The 20,214-nt window shown below is 48.7% G+C and overlaps 1 protein-coding gene and 1 long non-coding RNA gene across 4 annotated transcripts in view; both read right to left on the bottom strand.

The window, feature by feature from the left end:
- The window catches only part of LOC310744506, a 101,314-nt gene extending 81,448 nt beyond the window's left edge, over positions 1–19,866 (bottom strand). Inside the window, exons 1-2 of one of the 2 annotated variants that reach the window (XR_014539580.1) lie at positions 19,622–19,866; positions 19,212–19,552 (exon numbers count right to left, since the gene is read on the bottom strand). This is a non-coding gene — a long non-coding RNA (uncharacterized lncRNA). Of the gene's footprint in view, positions 1–19,175; positions 19,553–19,621 lie in introns of those variants that run through there. The other variant, XR_014539581.1, reaches the window with a different exon arrangement.
- LOC310744357 (NACHT, LRR and PYD domains-containing protein 3-like) lies at positions 2,335–18,830 on the bottom strand. Of its 2 annotated transcripts, XM_083575586.1 has the most exons (7): positions 18,650–18,830; positions 15,385–15,684; positions 12,749–14,420; positions 11,168–11,329; positions 8,205–8,375; positions 6,491–6,661; positions 2,335–3,108 (listed from the first exon to the last, which is right to left on the bottom strand). In XM_083575586.1, exons 2-7 carry the CDS (start codon positions 15,665–15,667, stop codon positions 2,982–2,984), a joined length of 2,586 nt encoding a protein of 861 aa, XP_083431712.1. In that variant the 5' UTR covers positions 15,668–15,684; positions 18,650–18,830; the 3' UTR covers positions 2,335–2,981. The 2 variants fall into 2 exon arrangements, with proteins under 2 accessions (XP_083431712.1, XP_083431713.1); XM_083575587.1 differs by lacking the exon at positions 8,205–8,375 and having other exon boundaries at positions 18,650–18,812.
- Positions 19,867–20,214: the final 348 nt, after the last annotated feature.

Here is a 20,214-nt window from a genome sequence, read left to right as displayed (position 1 = left end):
GGTTTGTTGGTTTGTTTTTACAAGGGATCCTCTACCATCATAGGTAATCATAGGTCACCTCTGTCTCCACAGGTGTGGTTTGATGGTGCCTTTATTCTCCTATGTAAGCATCATGCAGACCAATGCTTCATGTAGTGCTGGCAAGCCCAGAACTGACATTTTGTAATGAGGACAGATTCCTGTCCTTCACACAGCACATAGTTTAACTCTGGAACTCCCTGCCACAGGAGCACTGATGGCCACCAATCTAGGTGGCTTTAAAAGAGGACCAGACAAATTCATGGAGGAGAAGGCCATGCGCATGGCCTGGTATCAGAGGCACTATTTCTAGGGAAGATGAGCTTGGAAGAACATACCATAGTTGCCTCTGGGATGACCACAAGCAGGACATGAGTGCATCTACTTGGCCGGTGGTGTTGGGGGGTGTGCCGTGTGTTGCCCATGCTCTGGCAACCTCTAGGCTAGATACGGCAATGCTGCCTCTGAAGACGGTTCAGCTGGTGCAGAATCCAGCTGCCAAGGTTGCTCAATGGTGCAGGGTGGTTTGAGCATGTTGCTGTCAGGAGTTCAGCCTACACTTGAGTAGGACCCCGGCAGAGACACATGCTCGACTGGCATGTTCTCTCCCTCCTGGTCTTTCGTTCGGGAGCTTCAAAAGCTTTCTTAAGCCAGAACATCACAGCGACCGATGCCAACAGACACCGGCACACTTAGAGATCCGAAGAGTTTGCGCACCTTACGTGACAGACCTCAGCACTGCAACATGGCTCCCTCTCTCTCTAGCATCAGACAGCAAGGAGAAAAAGAACAAAGGACAATAGTCCTACTTCACAGAACACAGTAACACAAACATCCTGTTTCTGTCACTTCCCACTCTGTGGAGTCAAACATATCACTTCATGTGAAAGACAACAATCCCATGACTGCAATCATGGAGCAGGAATCCTAACAGTTGCACCGATCCTGGCCCAACTGCATTAGCTGCCCATTAGTTTCTGGGCCCCGTTCAAAGTGCTGGTTTGGACCTCTAAAGCCTTAGATGGCTGAGCACTGCAAGACCTCAAGGACCATCTCTCCCCATATGATGCAACCCAGACTCTGCATTCATCATCTGAGGCCCTTCATTGTGTGTCTCCTCCATGAGAAGCCTGGAGGGTGGCAACACAAGAGCAGGCCTCTTCTGCGGTGGCTCCCCACTTGTGGCAAGCTGTCCCCAGGGAGGTTTGGCTGGAGACTTCATTCCATATCTTCATTCCATATCTTCATTCCATATCTTCAGGTGCCAGCCAAAAAATATCCCCCTTTTCCCAGGCATCTGGGCTAATTAAACAATCGATGGCCTTTTAAACTGTGTATTGGGGTCCTCGGATGAAGAGTGGTAGGGAAATGTAATAAATAAAACAAAACGAAACAGGATGATGGACTAGAGAGGCCTGTGGCTTCATCCGGCATGGCTCTTCTTACATTTTTCTGAAAATTATGTACACAAGGAATTGGTTTCCTTGGAATGAAGCTCAGTAGAGATAGTGCTGTCTTTAGGATATATGGTTTTATTGGAACAACCTGAGCATAAGCTAGGAGGGGCTCAGTCTGAACAACTTCTGTTTTAGTCGCAGCACAGAGCAAGCAGGTCTCTGTGTCTCCATCTTCCAGCTGCTCCTAGCTCAGCGCTCTCACGTGATTCTTCGTTATTGTCCTACCTAGCACTTAGGTGAGGCTCACTCATTTGTTCTATGGCACAGAGCAGCTTCTTTGAGTACGCCCATCGCGGTGCTTAACTGGTCAGCCAAAAAACCCATCACCTAGACCAGTGGTGTCCAAAGTCTGTTTTAGGGGGCCTGCCGATCAGTTTAATCTGGCCCCTGTTGCAGTTTATTTCCTGGGGTACAATCGTAATAAAAACCTCAACAACTTCAAACCTAAAAAACCCTCAACAACTTCACTCCTAAAAAAAGCTCATCAACTTTGGGGTAAAATCATAAAAGAAGCTCAACAACTTCAATGCTAAAAAAATGTTAACACTTGGTTGGCCCTTTGGTCAGCCCTCACGGCCCTTCACTTCATCAAATCTGGCCCTCTTTGAAAAAAGTTTGGACACCACTGACCTAGACAAAGGGACTGCATTGGAAAGGTTGCTCTTACACATTCCATCCCCTCCAATATAGGATCCCAAGAACTGGAAGGGGCTTGCGGCATCAAGCTGAGCCCCCAAATTCATAACAATACTATGCTGTTGCCCTTAGAAGGGCTTCCCTTATAAATCGCAAGTTTGAATGTGGCACTGACTTTAATAATAATAATAATTTATTATTTGTACCCCTCCCATTTGGCTGGGTTTCCCCAGCCACTCGGGCGGCTTCCAACAAAGATTAAAAATACATTAAAATGTCACACATTAAAAACTTCCCTGAACAGGGCTGCCTTCAGATGTCTTCTAAATGTCAGGTAGTTGTTTTTCTCTTTGACATCTGGTGGGAGGGAGTTCCACAGGGCAGGTGCCACTACCAAGAAGGCCCTCTGCCTGGTTCCCTGTAGCTTTGCTTCTCGCAATGAGGGAACTGCCAGAAGGCCCTCGGCGCTGGACCTCAGCGTCCAGGCAGAAAGGCAAAAGCCCAATAGCTGCCAAAAATGAGCCACGTTTGCCTCGCTCCCAGGAGGCACCACACCTGATTTTGGAAAATCCAGGTCATTGGGTAGCTTGGAAGGTTTTGTTTCTTGTCTGTGTAGGTCAGAAATTTTGATGGCCTGTTGCTCTCCATTTAAGGCTGGAGGGGCTGTTACCTGGCAGGGTCACCAGCCACAATGAAGTACTGCTGAAGCCTTGGGCCAGTTCACACACGCATGCAAGCAGTGCAATGTTCAAGTGGCTGTTTGCATCTCAACACCTGGTGGGTGGCAATCATCGGTGGTGCTTGGCTCTGGTTTCACGCAATCTGCAAGCAATCTGCTGGTAAGTCGTGGTAAGTCGTGTGAATATCCCATTACTCGTCCCCTGGGAAGGCGGCACAGCCGGGTGGGTAATAGGAGGTCAGGATCAGCTGAGGGCGTGCAGCCTGAGCTGCCTGCAGTTTTTTCTGGGTGATGCGATTTAGGGTCCACATTGTAAGTCTGGGAGGAGGAAGAAGGAGAAAAACCGCACCGTCAGAAAGGAGGCTCCCCCAAGAGGGAAGTGTGTGCTTGCAAATCTCTGTCCACGGTTGCTGCACTGAGAGGGACTACTCTGGGTCATCCACTAGGCGAAGCTTTCAGGCAAAGAGGCTCATGGCTGCCAAAGCTGATGCCAACTGGCTAGTTTGACTGAGAGCTGGAAGCCTCTAAGCTGATGCCAGAAACTGCAGGGAACAGTTTCCTGGGGGGCCATTTTCTCTCCCCGGAGCACAGCAGAGACCTAGTTCCCTAGCAGCCTACAGTCCATCCATTCCAAGGCCTTCAAGTCCTAACCATAGCTGTCAACTTTTCCCTTTTCTTACGAGGAATCCTATTTGGAATAAGGGAATTTCCCTTTCAAAAAGGGAAACGTTGACAGCTATAGTCCTAACTCTCTCCCATAACCACTCCAGCTGTTTAGGACTTCTCTATATAGTGCTGAGGGACGCGGGTGGGGCTGTGGGTTAAACCACAGAGCCTAGGACTTGCCGATCAGAAGGTCGGCGGTTCGAATCCCCGCAATGGGGTGAGCTTGGTCCCTGCTCCTGCCAACCTAGCAGTTCGAAAGCATGTCAAAGTGCAAGTAGATACCGTATTTTTCGCCCTATAGGGCGCACTGGCCATAGGACGCACCTTGTTTTTTTTGGGGGGGGGGAATGAATAAAAAAAATTATCCCCCCCCAGCCCCCAGAACAGGCTGCTATCTGCAAGCCTTGCGAGCTCGGCGGCAATTCCCTCCGGAGGGCACCCTGTGCTTTGGGCTGCAGGCTGCTGCCTGCAAGCCTTGCGAGCTTGCGGGAGGGGATTTCCCCTTTCATTTTTTGAGGGGAAAAAGTGCGTCCTATAGGGCGAAAAATACGGTAAATATGTACCGCTCCAGCGGGAAGGTAAACGGCGTTTCCATGTGCTGCTCTGGTTCGCCAGAAGCGGCTTCGTCCTGCTGGCCACATGACCCGGAAGCTGTCTGCGGACAAACGCCGGGTCCTCAGTGCGTTTCCCTGTCTCACAGTGCTTTGATCCACTTTAAGTGTGCAGACCTAAATTTCTAGTATGTGCTTGAAGACATGCCCCCCCCCCCAAATAATAATACTGACAACCTGGAGGCAACCAGGTGTGTCAATGATAAGAAGGGCAGGAGAATCAGCTGACTTCAGTTGACATCACAAACGGAGGGGGAAATTTGGAGAACTTAAGATTGTCCTTTTGAGCATGAATGACTATGAACTCTAAAGGTGAAGGTACCCCTGACCTTTAGGTCCAGTCACGGACAACTCTGGGGTTGTGCGCTCATCTCGCTCTATAGGTTGAGGGAACCGGTGTTTGTCCACAGACAGCTTCCGGGTCATGTGGCCAGCATGACTAAGCCGCTTTTGGTGAACCAGAGCAGCACACGGAAACGCCGTTTACCTTCCCGCCGGAGCGGTGCCTATTTATCTACTTGCACTTTGATGTGCTTTCGAACTGCTAGGTTGGCAAGAGCAGGGACCGAGCAACGGGAGCTCACCCCGTCACAGGGATTCGAACCGCCGACCTTCTGATCGGCAAGTCCTAGGCTCTGTGGTTTAGACCACAGCTCCACCTGTATCCCTTATGAACTCTAAACTTTGGTGAAATTGACTGGCAGCTTCGCTTGCCCACGGAGCCCACACGCTTCCGCCTGCATGTCTCTGCTGCTCCAGGCCCCCAGCTGCAGTTAGCAGAGTTAAGTACACAGCGGTAGAAGCAGAGCCGATGATGCCTTGTGTGCTCAATAAATCAGGCAGACGCTCGGTGTCTTTCCTTTTCTTACAAAGAGCTTTAATCTCGTACAAATCAACAGATCATAAGTTTCCCCGGCGACAGAGCACTCATCTTCGATCCTCTCCCGGATCTGGCTAGACTCACTCTGTCTCTCTCTCTCTCTCTCTCTCTCTCTCTCTCTCTCTCTCTCTCTCAGAGACACAGTAAAACACTCCCCTTTCTCAGTGTTCTATGCCCGCCTCCAAGAATGTGAGACGTCACTCAGAACTTCTTAACCCTGTAAGTTCTGACTCTGTCCATGCCCCCTCTCGTATCACATTCTGAGAGGACTTGTGAACACACCTTTACAGACCTCTGTGTGTCCCACACCTTCCCACCTGCCTGTTGAGTCTTCTCACAAATCTCTGGTTCGCACTGTGCGAGACCAACCCACGCATTTGTGACTCGAAACCTCTCAGGTGGAATTCCCTTTGTTGCCCGAGAAGACCGCCTGGGCACAAACTGGGGTTCTTCTTCTGACCCACTGGGGCCAGCAAGTTCGTCTTTCTCATCAGACGACTCCCCCTCTGACTTGACCTGTCTGTGAGCTTTCTCCATCACTCTAACAGGAGATGAGGGCTCACTCTTGCACACTCCTTTCACAACCTGTGGAGACGCCTTACCCTGGTGCTGATCCAGATCATCGATCAGATCACCATTACCTGGCTCTCCCTCCTCCTCAGATTCAGACAGACAATCTGAGACAATGTCATGGCTGACTTTACGCCTTGACCTACTTCCCTGCTGCTCATTGAACTCAGCATGTTTACTGATCAGAAGCTTGGTCTGATCACCTTCTGGGTATGCAAATCTCCACCCCTTTGTCATAGGCTCATACCCACAGAAGATCATTTCCTGGTACCTTGGACCACCCTCTTGCAGCAAACACTTTGGTACAGGCACCAAGGCTCTGCAACCAAACGAACGGAAGAAATGCACCTGCGGCTTCTGTCCGTTGAGCAAGAAATACGGGGTGTCACCTACCACTGCATTGTAGCACCTGTTCATCGTGAAATTGGCCGTTTTTACTGCCTCCCCCCAGAAACTGTGAGGCAACCCAGAGTCACACAGTAGGACCTCTGTCGCTTGAACCAGAGCTTTACTCCTCAGCTCTGCCACGCCACTCTCCTGAGGCGAAGTCACCTTGTGACGTATCCCCCTCTGGCGAAAGAAACTCTTTAGAGCAGACCCAGTGACCTCTGAACCACGGTCACACTTGAATCCCTGCACCTTGGTGGAGAACCTTAGTTCCACCTCCGCAACCCAATCCCTGATCAGTTGCGTTGCTTCCTCCTGCGTTCTCAGCGAAAAAGCCCAGGAGTTCTGACTGAAATCATCTGCTAAAATCAGCAGAAACCTGGCTTTGCCCAGACTTGGCTGAGGCATAGGCCCAAACAGGTCTGCGTGCACAAGCTCAAAAGGCTTTGTGGTCACTCTCTCCACCCTGGGATAACTGTATCCCTTGTTCTTGGCTTTCCTGCAAGCCCTGCAATTTAGAGTTACACCACATAAACAACATGCACAAAAGCTGAAGATGGGAGAGATCAGGCAGGGCAATACTTACGCCAGCCTCTGGAGTCTGCAGTGCTGCTTCACCAGTGAGGCACACAGGTGCCTGACGCCCTCATCTCCCAAGCTGTTCCCCCCTAAGCCCAGCTCCGCCAGGCTCTCGTGGGATTCCAGGACGGAAGCCAGATCCTCACACGCCCTGGCTGTGAGACTGCAAAGGTGCAACCTGCAAAGGAAGACGAAGGGGATTTGCGACACCTGGAAAGATGAAATTGAAGCAAAAATATGTCCCACAGGCAAAACAACAAACTGGGACCTGAACGTCCCAAATGCCACACACAAAAAGAGTTTGGTTTGGTTCTGTTTCGGCTGATCTTTTTCAAATGTATACATGAAAGGTTATGCCCATTTTAATTTGTTCAAATAGCTCAGTTGCTAGGGCATGAGACTTAATCGTGGGTTTGAGCCCCAGGTTGGGCAAACGATTCCTGCCTTGCAGGGGGCTAGATCAGGCACGCCCAACACGTCGATCGCGATCGACCTGTCGATCACAGGATTGGTTTTGGTCAATCAATTGATTGATCAATCAATCAATCTATCGAGAGAAGCCCAGCACACTCTAAATGGCTCCTCAGAGAGAGAAAGGGCTGGTTTAGGGAGAGAGAGAGAGAGAGAGAGAGAGAGAGAGAGAGAGAGAAGCCAGGTGCTCCAACTCAGATCTGTGTAAATTAATATAAAAATATACAGTGGTACCTCGGGTTACATACGCTTCAGGTTACAGACTCTGCTAACCCAGAAATAGTGCTTCAGGTTAAGAACTTTGCTTCAGGATGAGAACAGAAATTGTGCTCTGGCGGCGTGGCAGCAGCAGGAGGCCCCATTAGCTAAAGTGGTGCTTCAGGTTAAGAACAGTTTCAGGTTAAGAACGGACCTCTGGAACGAATTAAGTACTTAACCTGAGGTACCATTGTAATTTCTTTTCTCACTTGTTTAGTTACTTGTCCATCTAGTAACTATTTGGATCTGTCATGATTATATCTAAACAAAACTACTGTATCTGTGAAATAAATATCCCTTAATTAATTAATTAATTAATTAATTAACTGATTAAACAAACTTAAATGACTTTGGAGGGGTGGGAGAAAGGAACACTTGCTGAATAATGAGAATGGGAGAGTGTGGTAGATCACTGCCAGTTTTGATACTGGGTAGTAGATCACAACCTACTTGGAGTTGGACTTGCCTGTGCTAAATGGTCCTTGTGGTCCCTTAGGTAAAGGTGAAGGGACCCCTGGCTGTTAGGTCCAGTCGCGGACGACTCTAGGATTGTGGTGCTCATCTCGCTTTACTAGCTGAGGGAGCTGGCGTACAGCTTCCGGGTCAGCATGACTAAGCTGCTTCTGGCGAACCAGAGTAGCGCATGGAAATGCCATTTACCTTCCCGCCGGAGTGGTACTTATTGATCTACTTGCACTTTGACGTGCTTTCGAACTGCTAGGTTGGCAGGAGCTGGGACCAAGCAACGGGAGCTCACCCCGTCACGGGGATTCGAACCGCCGACCTTCTGATCAGCAAGCCCAAGAGGCTCAGTGGTTAAGACCACAGCGCTACCCGCATCCCTCCTTTGTGGTCCCTTACAACTCTACAATTCTACGATTCTATGAAATTTGTTCCGTGCGGATCGGATTTTTGCAGGGCACAGTTGTGGAATGATGAGAAGAGCCCTTGGAGGTGGGGGAATTAGCAGAGATGATGAAGAAGCCACTTACGTGAGTCTTTGCAACCTGGATTGTGGGTGCTTCAGCCCCTCGCACAGCTTCTTGATCCCCTCATCGCCCAGGTTGTTCTCTCCCAGATCCAGCTCAGAGAGAGACGGCTTGGATGCCAGGACCTTTGAAAGGGGCTCACATGCGCCAGCCGTCAGGTTGCAGCAATGTAGCCTGCAGGAGATGGAGGTGGAAATGATCTCCAGAAAGGGGCTTTGCAGCTGGGATAGGCGCTCACAGCGCCAGGCTGGGATGTGAACGCAACCTTTTCCTCCCATCGTTCAGGAAGCACATAGCTAATGAGAGGCTTGTGGGTCTCATGGTATGTGATCTCCTCGACTCTGAATACCCATGAGGGAATTTTGGATATTGGCATCGAGTCTCATGAAGATGGCCAGCCACGTGCCGCAGATAAATTCACAGGCAGCCATGTGATGTTGACATCCACATAACCATTGAAATTGTTTCTACATATGAAAGTGCTTTGGATGGGTTTTTTCAAATAACAAATGATCATGGTTTTCATAAACGAAATGGTGTCATTGTTTTTATTGCTGGTTGTTTCTGTTGTGAAATTGCTTTGAGATATTTTATGGGGAGCAATTCATAGACGGAATAAAATAAATGAAATAAGATTAACAGCGGGATGTGGATATCTCCGTCACAGGGCTACTTCCCCGACATCTGGTAGCCAAAGACATACTGTTTGCAGCAGCAGATGCCGCGATTTTCGTGATCAGAGCGATGTGCTCTTGAAAGCTACAAGTGGTTATGATCCTGTCAGGGAACTGCCATCGGAAGAACAGGAGGTGAAAGGACTCACAGAGGTTGGGAGAGACTTATCAGCTGAGGAGGGAACCAGCAGGGGGAGAGAAGGAGCTCCAAGGGAAAGTGAGTCGGAGGGATGGCTCAGAGACACTTCCAGCGAAAACAGTGGGGAGGTTTCAGGACCTCCTATAGGGACACCCACTCCTCGCCGGAAACTGTCGCGCCGAGAGTCCAGAAGGCGCGTTTCCGTTAAGGAGCTTTTATGCTGGAGGAAATTCCGTAAACGCCCACTGTCGGATTCTACCAGCGACTGACGGAGCCATGCTTAAGGAGCTCCATTACAGACAGAGGTTTGTGGACTTAGCCAAACTCTGAGGGACTAAGAATTTCGCGCACAAGCAGCTCATCATCCCATCACAGATCCAGTTACAGATAGGTAGCCATGTTGGTCTGCCATAGTCAAAACAAAACAAAAAAATTTTTTTCCCTTCCAGTAGCACCTTATCTGAAGAAGTGTGCATGCACACGAAAGCTCATACCAAGAACTAACTTAGTTGGTCTTTAAGGTGCTACTGGAAGGGAAAAAAATTTTTTGTTTTGTTTTAAGTGGTTATGATCATTTGCTGTGAGCAGAGGATTCCCCAGCCCAAAATTCACTTCCAAGTGTGAACTTACTGAGTATCTTGGCAGAAACTGAACTCAGTCTCTTCACCTATAATATGGGGCTAATCATACCAAGCTCCCTGTCAGGGAATGGTCTGAAGACGAGGACTGGGGAATACATTCCATAGCAGACCAGCTTCTATCTGATGGAGAGCTGGCGGGGGAATAGTCACGCCCCCTTGTCCGTAGCATCTTCAGAAGCAGAGGAAGAAACAGGAGCTGAACAGCTTGGGCAGGAGTTACCCAGTTACAAGATAATGACAACAGAACCGGAAGGGAGGGGGCAGATAGTGGTCTTGTTCTATTTTGTTAATTTTTGAGGAGGTTTGTTTTTTTTAAGGAATGCTTTCTCTTTTATGAAAGCTCCTCTGGGGACTGCTTTCATTGCGTCCCATAGGAGGGGGGTTGTTATATTGTCTACATCATTTTCCTTGAAGTAGTTTTGTAGAGTTTTTGTGAGACTCTCTCTATTTTGTTTGTAGTTAGGATGGGGCTGAAGGACCATGATGGGGTGGTTTGTGTTCCCTCTCCTATTTTAATGGTGACTTCTACTGGGGCGTGATCTGTGATTTTAATGTTACCTATGTTTATTGATTCCGCTAAGGAGATAGGGAGCAGATAGTTGAGACGTCACCTTTAAAGCCCTAAACGGCCTTGGTCCTATATACCTGAAGGAGCGTCTCCACCCCCATCATCCAGCCCAGACACTGAGGTCCAGTGCCAAGGGAATGGCGGTTCTCTCATTGCGAGAAGTGAGGTTACAGGGAACCAGGCAGAGGGCCTTCTCGGTGGTGGCGCCCACCCTGTGGAACGCCCTCCCTTCAGATGTCAAGGCAATAAGCAACTTCTTTACTTTTAAAAGGCCCCTGTTTAGGGAAGTTTTTAATGTCTGACGCTGTATTGTTTTTGATATTTGGTTGGAAGCCGCCCAGAGTGGCTGGGGAGACCCAGTCAGATGGGCGGGGTATAAATAATAAATTATTATTATTAAATTATTATTGAGCACCTGCTAGATCTGTATCCCATGTATTTATAATACCGCATGTTGTTTTTTAGTCGTTTAGTCGTGTCCGACTCTTCGTGACCCCATGGACCAGAGCATGCCAGGTTACACGTTACACACATGTTACACACCCATATATACAAAGAGCCATATATATATATATATATATATATACACACACACACACACACACACACAAAGAGCCATATATACAAAGAGCCACCATAAGATCCTGTGGCAATGAGTTCCATAGGACACACTGTAAGAGTGAGCACTTCCTTCTTGTTATTGTGGGCAAGGCAGGCAGAGGCACTGCAAAAACGTTCATGCTTCTGAGTTTCATTTTCATCGTTACCAGGAAGAGGTGCAACGATGGCCGCCAAGTTGGCTTTAAAAAGGGATGAAATAAATTCATAAAGCATAAGGCTATCCATGGCTACTAGGAATGATGCTATGTGCTGCCTCCAGCATCAAAGGAAGGGCGTTTCTGGGGTGTCTCTATTTTAATGCTGGAGAAAAGGGAGCCACGTACCGGAGCCTCTGTAGTTGACAGTGTGGATCGAGAAGCCCCTGGCATAAGTGGATCACGCCCAAATCACCCAGTGGATTTTCACCCAGATCCAGACACTGATTAGCCACCACAACAGAGGAAAGATCTTGGCCTGCAGCAGATAGGAGCCCACAGCGGTTCAGCCTGGAGAAAACCGAAAGCAGGAGGATTAGGACAAAGGGCAAACGGTATCAGTATACATCCGTAAAATGTTCCCACTTAGTGATCCACAAGTCAATATAAACCTTTGGAAGTGGTCTTTGGTTTTCTGGTTTGATGGAGCAGGGAGCCTTCTCTCCTCGCAAGGGCCTCTGTTTTGGGGCAGCCAGCCATAGAATCATATGTTTGTAGAGTTGGAAGGGATCCTGAGGACCATCTAGCTGAGCCCCCTGTGATGCAGGAATATGCACCTGTCCCATACAGGGATCGAACCGGCAATCTTGGCATTATCAGCACCACGCTCTAACCTAGGCTTACCAGGCGTCCCCTGGGGACAGTCCCCGGATTTGCAAATAAGTTCCCGGACAAATTCCATTCCCGGAATGTCCCTGGGTTTCATCTAATGTCCCCGGGAAATACAGCAACGGCAGTCTCAGGAGCCCAGAGCAGTTGGCTCTGGCTGGCTTCAGGAGGTGCTCAGAAGTCCCCATATGATGGTGGTGCAGGGGCTCTCAGATGCAGCTTCCGGGCTGCCTCCACCTTCCCTGACCCCAGCAACTCAGCTGGAAAGGGAGGCTTCATGCTGCCTATCGGAGCAGCCTCCCAACTCCTAGTTGCGTGCAAGCAGGAGCGGGGTGGGGATCTCTCAGTTAGGCAACGGGAAGCCTCACTTCCCAGCTGAGAGATCCCTGCCCCCTCCTGCTTGCACGCAAGTAGGAATGGAATTGGGGCTGCCCCAATGAAAAGGGAGGCATTGCGCTGCTTGAGCCTCTCCTCCGCCGCCGCTCTCAGCCCTCCTTCTCCGCATTCCATGCCTGACCCACCACGCACTGGTTCCACACCACCACCACCGAAGAACCAACAAGTCAGGGGCTGCCCAGGTTCATGGAGAAAGGAGATAGAAGCCTCGGAGGAAGGGGAAACGTGGCGGTTGAGGTCAAGACAGTGGCGCCCCTCTGCCACCGCCATCACTGCAGCATCAACATCCTGAACATGTAGATTGATTGATTGATTGATTGATTGATAGTGTCCGTGGATTTATTGAAAAAAATATGGTAACCTTACTCTAACCAACCGAACTATCCAGTCATGGTTCAGTTGTGAAGGGGAAAGGCTGCTAACGGAAACCGCAAGCCCCATCTCTTACTCCCTGCAACTTCAGCAGAAATAGTGGCCCACTGTAGCCTTGTAAAACAGTAGCCGTTGCTTCCCATCTCCCAAGCTTCTGCCACCTGAAGCAGTTGCCTCACTCTGCTCAATGGTAGGGCCGTCCCTCTGATTTGAGCCCTGGGTGGCTAAACTCACTGAGCCACGAGGTCAGCCCCTATTCTGGACAGAGGGCCACCCTACTTAAGTCCCATTGACCCAACAAGGATCATTGGTGGGTCTTTCAGATGCACTTACTGGATCTCCGAGGGCTTCAGCAGTCCTGGCAAGAGCTGGCGGAATGCTGTGGGCCCCAACTCATAGCCAGAGAGCCGAAGCGAGCAGAGAGACGGAGAAGCTGTTAGGCAAAATGAAAGAGCAGCAAAATCCAGCTTGGAGAAGAGCAAGTCTCGGAGGTCCAAGTCATGGATGTGTCTCAGGATGCTCTCGGCAAACTGAGGGTCCTCCGTCTCGTAGATGCAGTGGCAGAGCTCCAGGAGTTGCTCCCCTCTCCCAAAGGACTGACGTGTTGCTTCCTGGTCCACCCATCTCAGCATCTCCTGCCAGAGCCTGGTCCTGGACATCTGGCAGCCCCATGCTTCTTGCAGGAGGTCCATCCTCTTTGCATTGGTGAGGCCAAAGAGGAAACGCACCAGCGTGAAAGAGTTGCCTCTGCTCTCTTTCTTGTATCCCAGTCCCTCGTTCAGGATCCTGAATGATGAGTCCCCATCTGTGTCCAGCAGGTAGAACAAGGCTGCAAATAACTCCTGGAAACTTAAGTGAACAAAGCTGTAAGTTATTGCCGCATGGACATCTTTCCGGAGGACAGAAAGGGTTTCTGAGTCCGAACAGCCCACGCAATGTTCTTTCAGCTCTTCTTCGCCAAAGCTCACCTTCTTATGGAGCACACCATCCTTGGCTAAGGAGCAGAGACCTTTCAAGTTGCTCAGCTTTGGGTTGCAACCCAAGAAGCAGATGAGGAGCTGCAGGTGGATTTCTGTAACCGTCGCAGTCTCCGGGATAGCATTAAGGAGGTCCTTTTGGGGTTTCCGCCTGAAGGCAGTGCAGAAAATCCAGCACAGAGCAGGGAGGAAGCATAAGCTGAACAGAGTTTCATTCCTTCTCACGATTTCAAAGGCACGAGTGGCGTCTTCCTTGGCCTCAAAGAAGCGTTGGAAATATTCCTCCCTCTGAGCCGGTCGAAATCCCAACATTTCCATGAACCACGGAAACCTCAAGCATGGCAGTAGTGCCCCCAAAGCCATGGGCCTCGTGGCCACAATGAGATGGCACTTGGGAAGGAGCCTCCTCCTGAGTAGACCCATCACCAAAGACACGGCGGCCTGCTTTTTGTGGGGGTCGCTGCACGTAACGTCACCTGGAAGCCTGCTGGTCTCCAGCTCATCAAAGCCGTCGATGAGGATGAGGATGCTGTCTTGGTTCATGAAGGCATCCTCTGCTAGGAGAGTTCCTGGAGGGCAGCTGCTGAGTACCAGCTCAGCTATGGTCATGGGTCCCTTGCCATAGTTCACTGCTTTGCAGGAGATGTAAAAGACATGCTCAAACCTCTCCTGCCAGAACTTGCCAGATGCCCAGTCCAGCATTATCTTCCGCAGGGCTGTGGTCTTCCCCACCCCAGCGGGTCCAAGCAGCACAACGGTTCTGGAGCTTTCTCCCTGAGCGTCTGGACCAAACAAATTCTCCATGCTGACTTCTTCCGGCCCGTCTCCTTGTTGAACCACCAACTCCCGTTGCTTCCTCTCCATGGATGCAACCTCCTGGGTTCTCTGTTGAGGATCCCGTTTCCTGCAGAAGAGCAACTCTGTGTATCTTTGGGAGAGGCTCACCACTTGGCCAGAAGAAGGGGAGTCACATTCAGGAATGCTCCCGAAGCTCTCTTGGATACAGCTTTTATATTTCTTCCTGTGATCTAATGTAATCACACAAAGAGAGTGGTGTCAGGGGAGGGGCCACAGCATGGGGAAAGAAGTTGTTTTATTAGCAAGTGCCATCTTTTTCTATTTGTTTGTTTGTTTGTTTGTTGGTTGGTTGGTTGGTTGGTTGGTTTTCACATATTACAATACAATACAGATGTACCAAAGCCAACACCATTTCCTCCCCATCCCCTCATACATTTACATTTATATTTCCTCAATCCATTGTATTATTCTTTTCTCTTTCCTCCCACTTCCCTCCGCCCCCACTCAATTTCCTCCACATTATACAATTTACAATAACCTTTGCATTCTACAGTCTTCTCAAATCATCTATATGTTCTTATTATCTTTCCTTGCTAATTTTTCTTCCATCCAGTACTTCACATTTAATCTAGGCATATTAGCGTATCTTTTTTTTTTTTTGAGCAATATTTTGCCATATATTCATCAAAACATTTCCACTCCTTTTTTAATTTTTGATTCGACTGGTTTCTTATTACAGCAGTTAATTTTGCCAAAATTAAATATTCATTTAATTTACAAATCCATTCCTCCTTTGTGGGTATAGTTTGTGACTTCCACCTAGCAGCAATCACTATTCTAGCAGCTGTACTTGCATATAGAAAAAATATCCCCGCCCCCTTCGTGGTATCTCTTCATCTATCAATCCAAGGAGATATGCCTCTGGTTTCTTTGTTATTGATATTTTCAACATCTTCTTTAGTTCTTCATGTACTACTACCCAAAATTTCTTAATTTCCTCACACCTCCACCACATATGTATTGTTGTTCCTATTTCTCCACTCTTTCTCTATTTCTGTCTATAAGACGCTCCCATGTATAAGACCCCCCCCCTATTATGGGGGGCTCAATTTTAATAAAATGAGGGGAGATGGCCCAAAGTTGTTGAACTTTTCACCCCATGCAACCTTAGTAAGCAGAGTGCAAGTCTCTTACCGTTCCGTTTCCATTTCTGGAGCCTGGTGGCCGAATCCCGCAAGCTGACCGCCTTGAGGACGGCCACGGCCACCTCCCAGGCCCCATCCTGACCATAGGAATCCAAGAGGAGCCAGACAGTATCAATTGTGTCTGCGTTTTCCAGCTTGTTCCGGGGGATTTTGGCTCTGCCCTCCATCTTCAGGAAGCAGATCTTGTTCTTGAACCTCTTGAAGTTCTCCTCAGAGAGGTTGTCCAGGGCAAAGAGGAGGGCATCTTCCAGGGGTTCTCCTGCATCTTCCATTTCAAGTCAAGACGTGTCTGTAAATGGGAAGCAGCGGGGGAGAGACTGAGTTAGACTGACTCTGTTCCTGGGCTTGCTATCTCACTGCACACACAAAAAGCAAAAACCTTATCCAGGAACGGAAACCTCCTCGTGGCAACTTTCGTTTTTTCATTCTGCTAATCATCAACTAAAGGAACAGGCCACCGTTAAACATTAAAACAGCCACAAAAGGCTCCCGTAATGTAACTAAGAATCGAGACCCAACACTGAACAAAGTATAAAAAAGGCTTTATCAATTACCGGTAGCTTTTGAAGTTTCGGCTATATTTAACTTATTTATTCTTTTATTACAATTCTATCCTGCCTTTCATGTGAAATAAAAAATTTAAGGTCTTATACACATAATAAATGTTCATAAAAGCATATATAAACCACATGTCTGAAACCCCACAGAAAAAGTCCTGAAACCATTTTGTCCCTCCCAAATTGACCTCAAATATTTCTCTGCAATGTTGAAGGAAAATGGAAAAGCCTCCCCATTGTCTTTTTGTTCACAAATCCTGTCTTAAGGGTATGTCTGTGTATGAATAGGGTGAGCCTGTGACCTGGCTCAAGAACTAAGTATTTATCATTACAAAAGACTGGCCAGGCTCCCCAGGCAATCCAATCAAGTGACCATTGAACAGGTAACCTGGCAGGCAGGAGGTAAACAACGCACTCAGATTTCTGTTGTAGACCGCCCTTTCTGTGATGTAGGTATGATGTTTCTGGGGGTGGTCTTGGACTCCAGGGTGGGCAGTTTAAAATGTCTATATAAGGGCGGACACACCTGGGTTCGGGGTCCTCCTCCTTTCCTGCGTGTGAAGGGGACACCCTGTTGCAACAGTTCAATAAAGATCAGGCTTATGAGCTGCTTTGCTTCTCAATGTTCTCTGTTTGGCCTGTTATTTTCTCCGACCGATGGAGAACCTACAAAGGACTCTATAAGGGCTCTTGTGTCCCCCATAAGGGAATAAGGGCAGATTTTTGCTTATTACACCTGCAAGGAGCTGAAGGTACATGCACGGGTCTCTCCCCCCCCTTTATTTACCCTCCCTAAATTTTGTGAAGTAGGTCAGGATCAAAGGAGGTGAATGGCCTAAGATCACCCACTGGGCTTAATGGATGAGTGGGGATTTGAACCCATATCCACCAGGCCCTTGATTCCTTACCACATATTAAAACCACCTGTGTACAGTTCTTAAGAAAATATATAATTTGTTGCCTTCAGATAATAATTTCAGCCCCCTGTTTATGTGAGCAGATGATGCAATTAACAGAGATCTCTGCAGGCTCTTTTGGGTTTTGAGTAAGTATCTGCAGGCTTATATGCAACCTGTATACAATCAGTTTAGTTGGTTTTTAAATGTTGAATATTCATGTGATGTCTGGTCTTTGTTTTTATAGCTCCCAAAGAAGGCCTTTAAATAACAGTTGGACAAAATGTGTAAGGCTGTTTTGAAAATGAAATTTGTTTTTCTTTACGATTTAGTCTCAGAATAAAATCCACGAGAGGGTTGGGCTTAGAGGAAAACACCAAATAAAAACAAATGTATTCAAACCCAGTTACAATGTATTTATAGGTCACTTTGTGGGCTTCCTCCATTTTTAAAAAGGCATTTGATTCCAGAACTTTAAAGATCTGTGTTTTCTGGTATGTTTTGTATGAAATTGTTTCAGCTGAGCTGTTTTTCTGATCGCCACCAATTGTGAAAATGACAAAGTGGTGAAAAACGGCTGCCTGAGACCATCTTATTTTTATATGATATATATTTCTGAAACCTGAAACCACATTCTACTCATGTAAAAACACCAGGCAAGCCCCACAAATAACCCAGAGAGGCATTTTAAATAAAAGGGCACATTCTACTTATGTAAAAACACACTGATTCCCGGACCGTCCGCAGACCGGATTTAGGTGGCGATTGGGCCGGATCCGGCCCCCGGTCCTTAGTTTGCCTATCCATGGTGTAAAGGCTCTGAGGACTCAAGCTCCCTTGAGACAAGGAAGGCCCTGGGGATGGAGGAAGGTTTCTCCTCACTGATGGCACTGGATCCCACAAATCTCTGGCCCCATCCCCCAAGTCATCTCCCTCTACCTCTGCTCACACCTCCCCACTCGCTCCTCAGGCTCCTTGATACCTTGAAATCATCACCTCCTTTCCACCACAGAAGCATTGCAGCGCAAAAACATGTGGTTTCTTTCGGAGGCTAAACGGGGATTTCCCCTTAAAACAACTCTGCATTCCTGCTCTCGTCGTTCCTCTTCTCTGCGCACTCTCTCTTCTTCCGTTATGAGCCGTCCCAAAATATTTGCCCGGTCCAAAATGAGAAGTGCACTTGCCCACGGTTCACATGGCACGGCACACTCCTTGCTCAAGCCTCGCTAAGGTGAATGGGAGTTGCACGCCTCTGGATGAAGGTTGAGCAGGGGAAAAATAACCTCCTGTCGCAGAGATCAGATCCTTCGCCTCCTGTGCCACCCTTAAGGTAAAGGTAAAGGTACCCCTGCCCGTACGGGCCAGTCGTGTCCGACTCTAGGGTTGTGCGCCCATCTCACTTAAGAGGCCGGGGGCCAGCGCTGTCCGAAGACACTTCCGGGTCACGTGGCCAGCGTGACAAGCTGCATCTGGCGAACCAGCGCAGCACACGGAAACGCCGTTTACCTTCCCGCTAGTAAGCGGTCCCTATTTATCTACTTGCACCCGGGGGTGCTTTCGAACTGCTAGGTTGGCAGGCGCTGGGACCGAACGACGGGAGCGCACCCCGCCGCGGGGATTCGAACCGCCGACCTGACGATCGGCAAGTCCTGCGCGCTGAGGTATTACCCACAGCGCCACCCGCGTCCCTTGTGCCACCCTTAGCAGCACCCAAATCCACTGACTGATGAGTCACCTTTATGCAATACCATTAATAAGAATGCCAGCCCGTCTCTTGCGGTTAAAAAAAGACCACACTGACCTTGTTTTTTGAGGAAGGAAAGCCACACAGAGTTTTAACAATGCACAGCGATGGAAGTTCCTCATGGAGCTCAGAGCAGGCTGTCTGGCAGCTCTCACAGGATGAAGCGAAAGCAAAATCCAACCCTCCACTCCCCCTCCATGGCCCCAAGCTCTGGCAGCGTCGCTTATGATGCAAGAGTCACGCGAAAGGCTTGCTGCAGAAAGCCCACATGCAACCCTTTCCCCTCCTCTGTCAGCAACGCCGCAATGTTTCTCCTTGGAGTTTAAGGTTGGATAGCCATCCATCACGTAGGATATAGCTGAGATTCCTGAATTGCAGCAGGTTGGACTAGAGTGTCAGTACGCCTTTCAACCAATGTGCAGTGACTGGGCTCAATAACTGGTTCTGCTCCGAATGGGCTAGGCGACTGCAGCACTTTCAGAGACTTTCCAATCCTGGAAAGCAGATCCCAGTGCACTGGACTCACAACTGTGCATTGTGAGCACCAGACTCAGCGGAGTATAAATAACGCACAAGCTAGCCGTGAAGCATAACTTCTTTTATTTCTAATAGCTGCTACAAGTTAAAGAACTACTGGCTTGCATGAGTGTTACAGCTCCCACTCAGCCATCTAGTCACTACATAGATAAGACTCTCTCCACACACACAGAGTCAGGAGCGGAAGAATAGAAGAGCAGTTTCCGCCCCCTCCTTTCTCAAAACATCAGATCAGGAGATTCTCACAATGGGAGGGGGTGAAAATATCAACATAGAGGACCTTCGGAGTCCCTCTCAAACCAACAATTCTAGGATTCTATGCAATGTTCCTATGAGGGGAAGTTGCAGTGTTTAGGATGGTTTAATTTAGAGGAAAGGCGAGGAAGGGGAGACGCGATAGAAGTTTCCAAAAGGATGTATGTCCTGGAGGAAGTCAGGATGGGGAAAGTATTTCTCCCCCTTTCCTAGTACCAGACCTCACGGACATCCAACGAAGCTGAATGTTGGAGATCAGGAGAGATCAAAGCAAGGGCTTATTCACGCAGCACATAGTTGAACTTATGGAACTCACTCCCACAAGAGGCAGCAATGGCTACCAATGGCTTTAAAAGAGGATTAGACAAACGCAGGGAGAGGAGTATCGATGGCTGTTAGCCAGGATGGCTGTGTTCTGTCTCCACTGTCAGAAACTTTATGCCTCTGAATACCAGTGGCTGAGAATTGCAACTGGGAAGAGTGCTTTTTTACGCTCTAGTAAAAGGTAAAGGGACCTTGACCATTAGGTCCAGTCGTGGCCAACTCTGGGATTGCGGCACTCATCTTGCTTTATTGGCCGAGGGAGCCAGCGTACAGCTTCTGGGCCAGCATGACTAAGCCGCTTCTGGCGAACCAGAGCAGCGCATGGAAACGCCGTTTACCTTCCCACCGGAGCGGTACCTATTTATCTACTTCCACTTTGTGCTTTTGACCTGTTAGGTTGGCAGGAGCAGGGACCGAGCAACGGGAGCTCACCCCGTCGCGAGGATTCGAACTGCCGACCTTCTGATTAGCAAGTCCTAGGCTCTATGGTTTAACCCACAGTGCCA

This window comes from Podarcis filfolensis (genome assembly GCF_964270895.1).
Source record: "Podarcis filfolensis genome assembly, chromosome: 11".
In the NCBI taxonomy this organism is placed as follows: Eukaryota; Metazoa; Chordata; class Lepidosauria; order Squamata; family Lacertidae; genus Podarcis; species Podarcis filfolensis.
The sequence above is the reverse complement of the archived record's forward strand: the minus strand, read 5'-3'. Positions and strand labels throughout refer to the sequence as shown.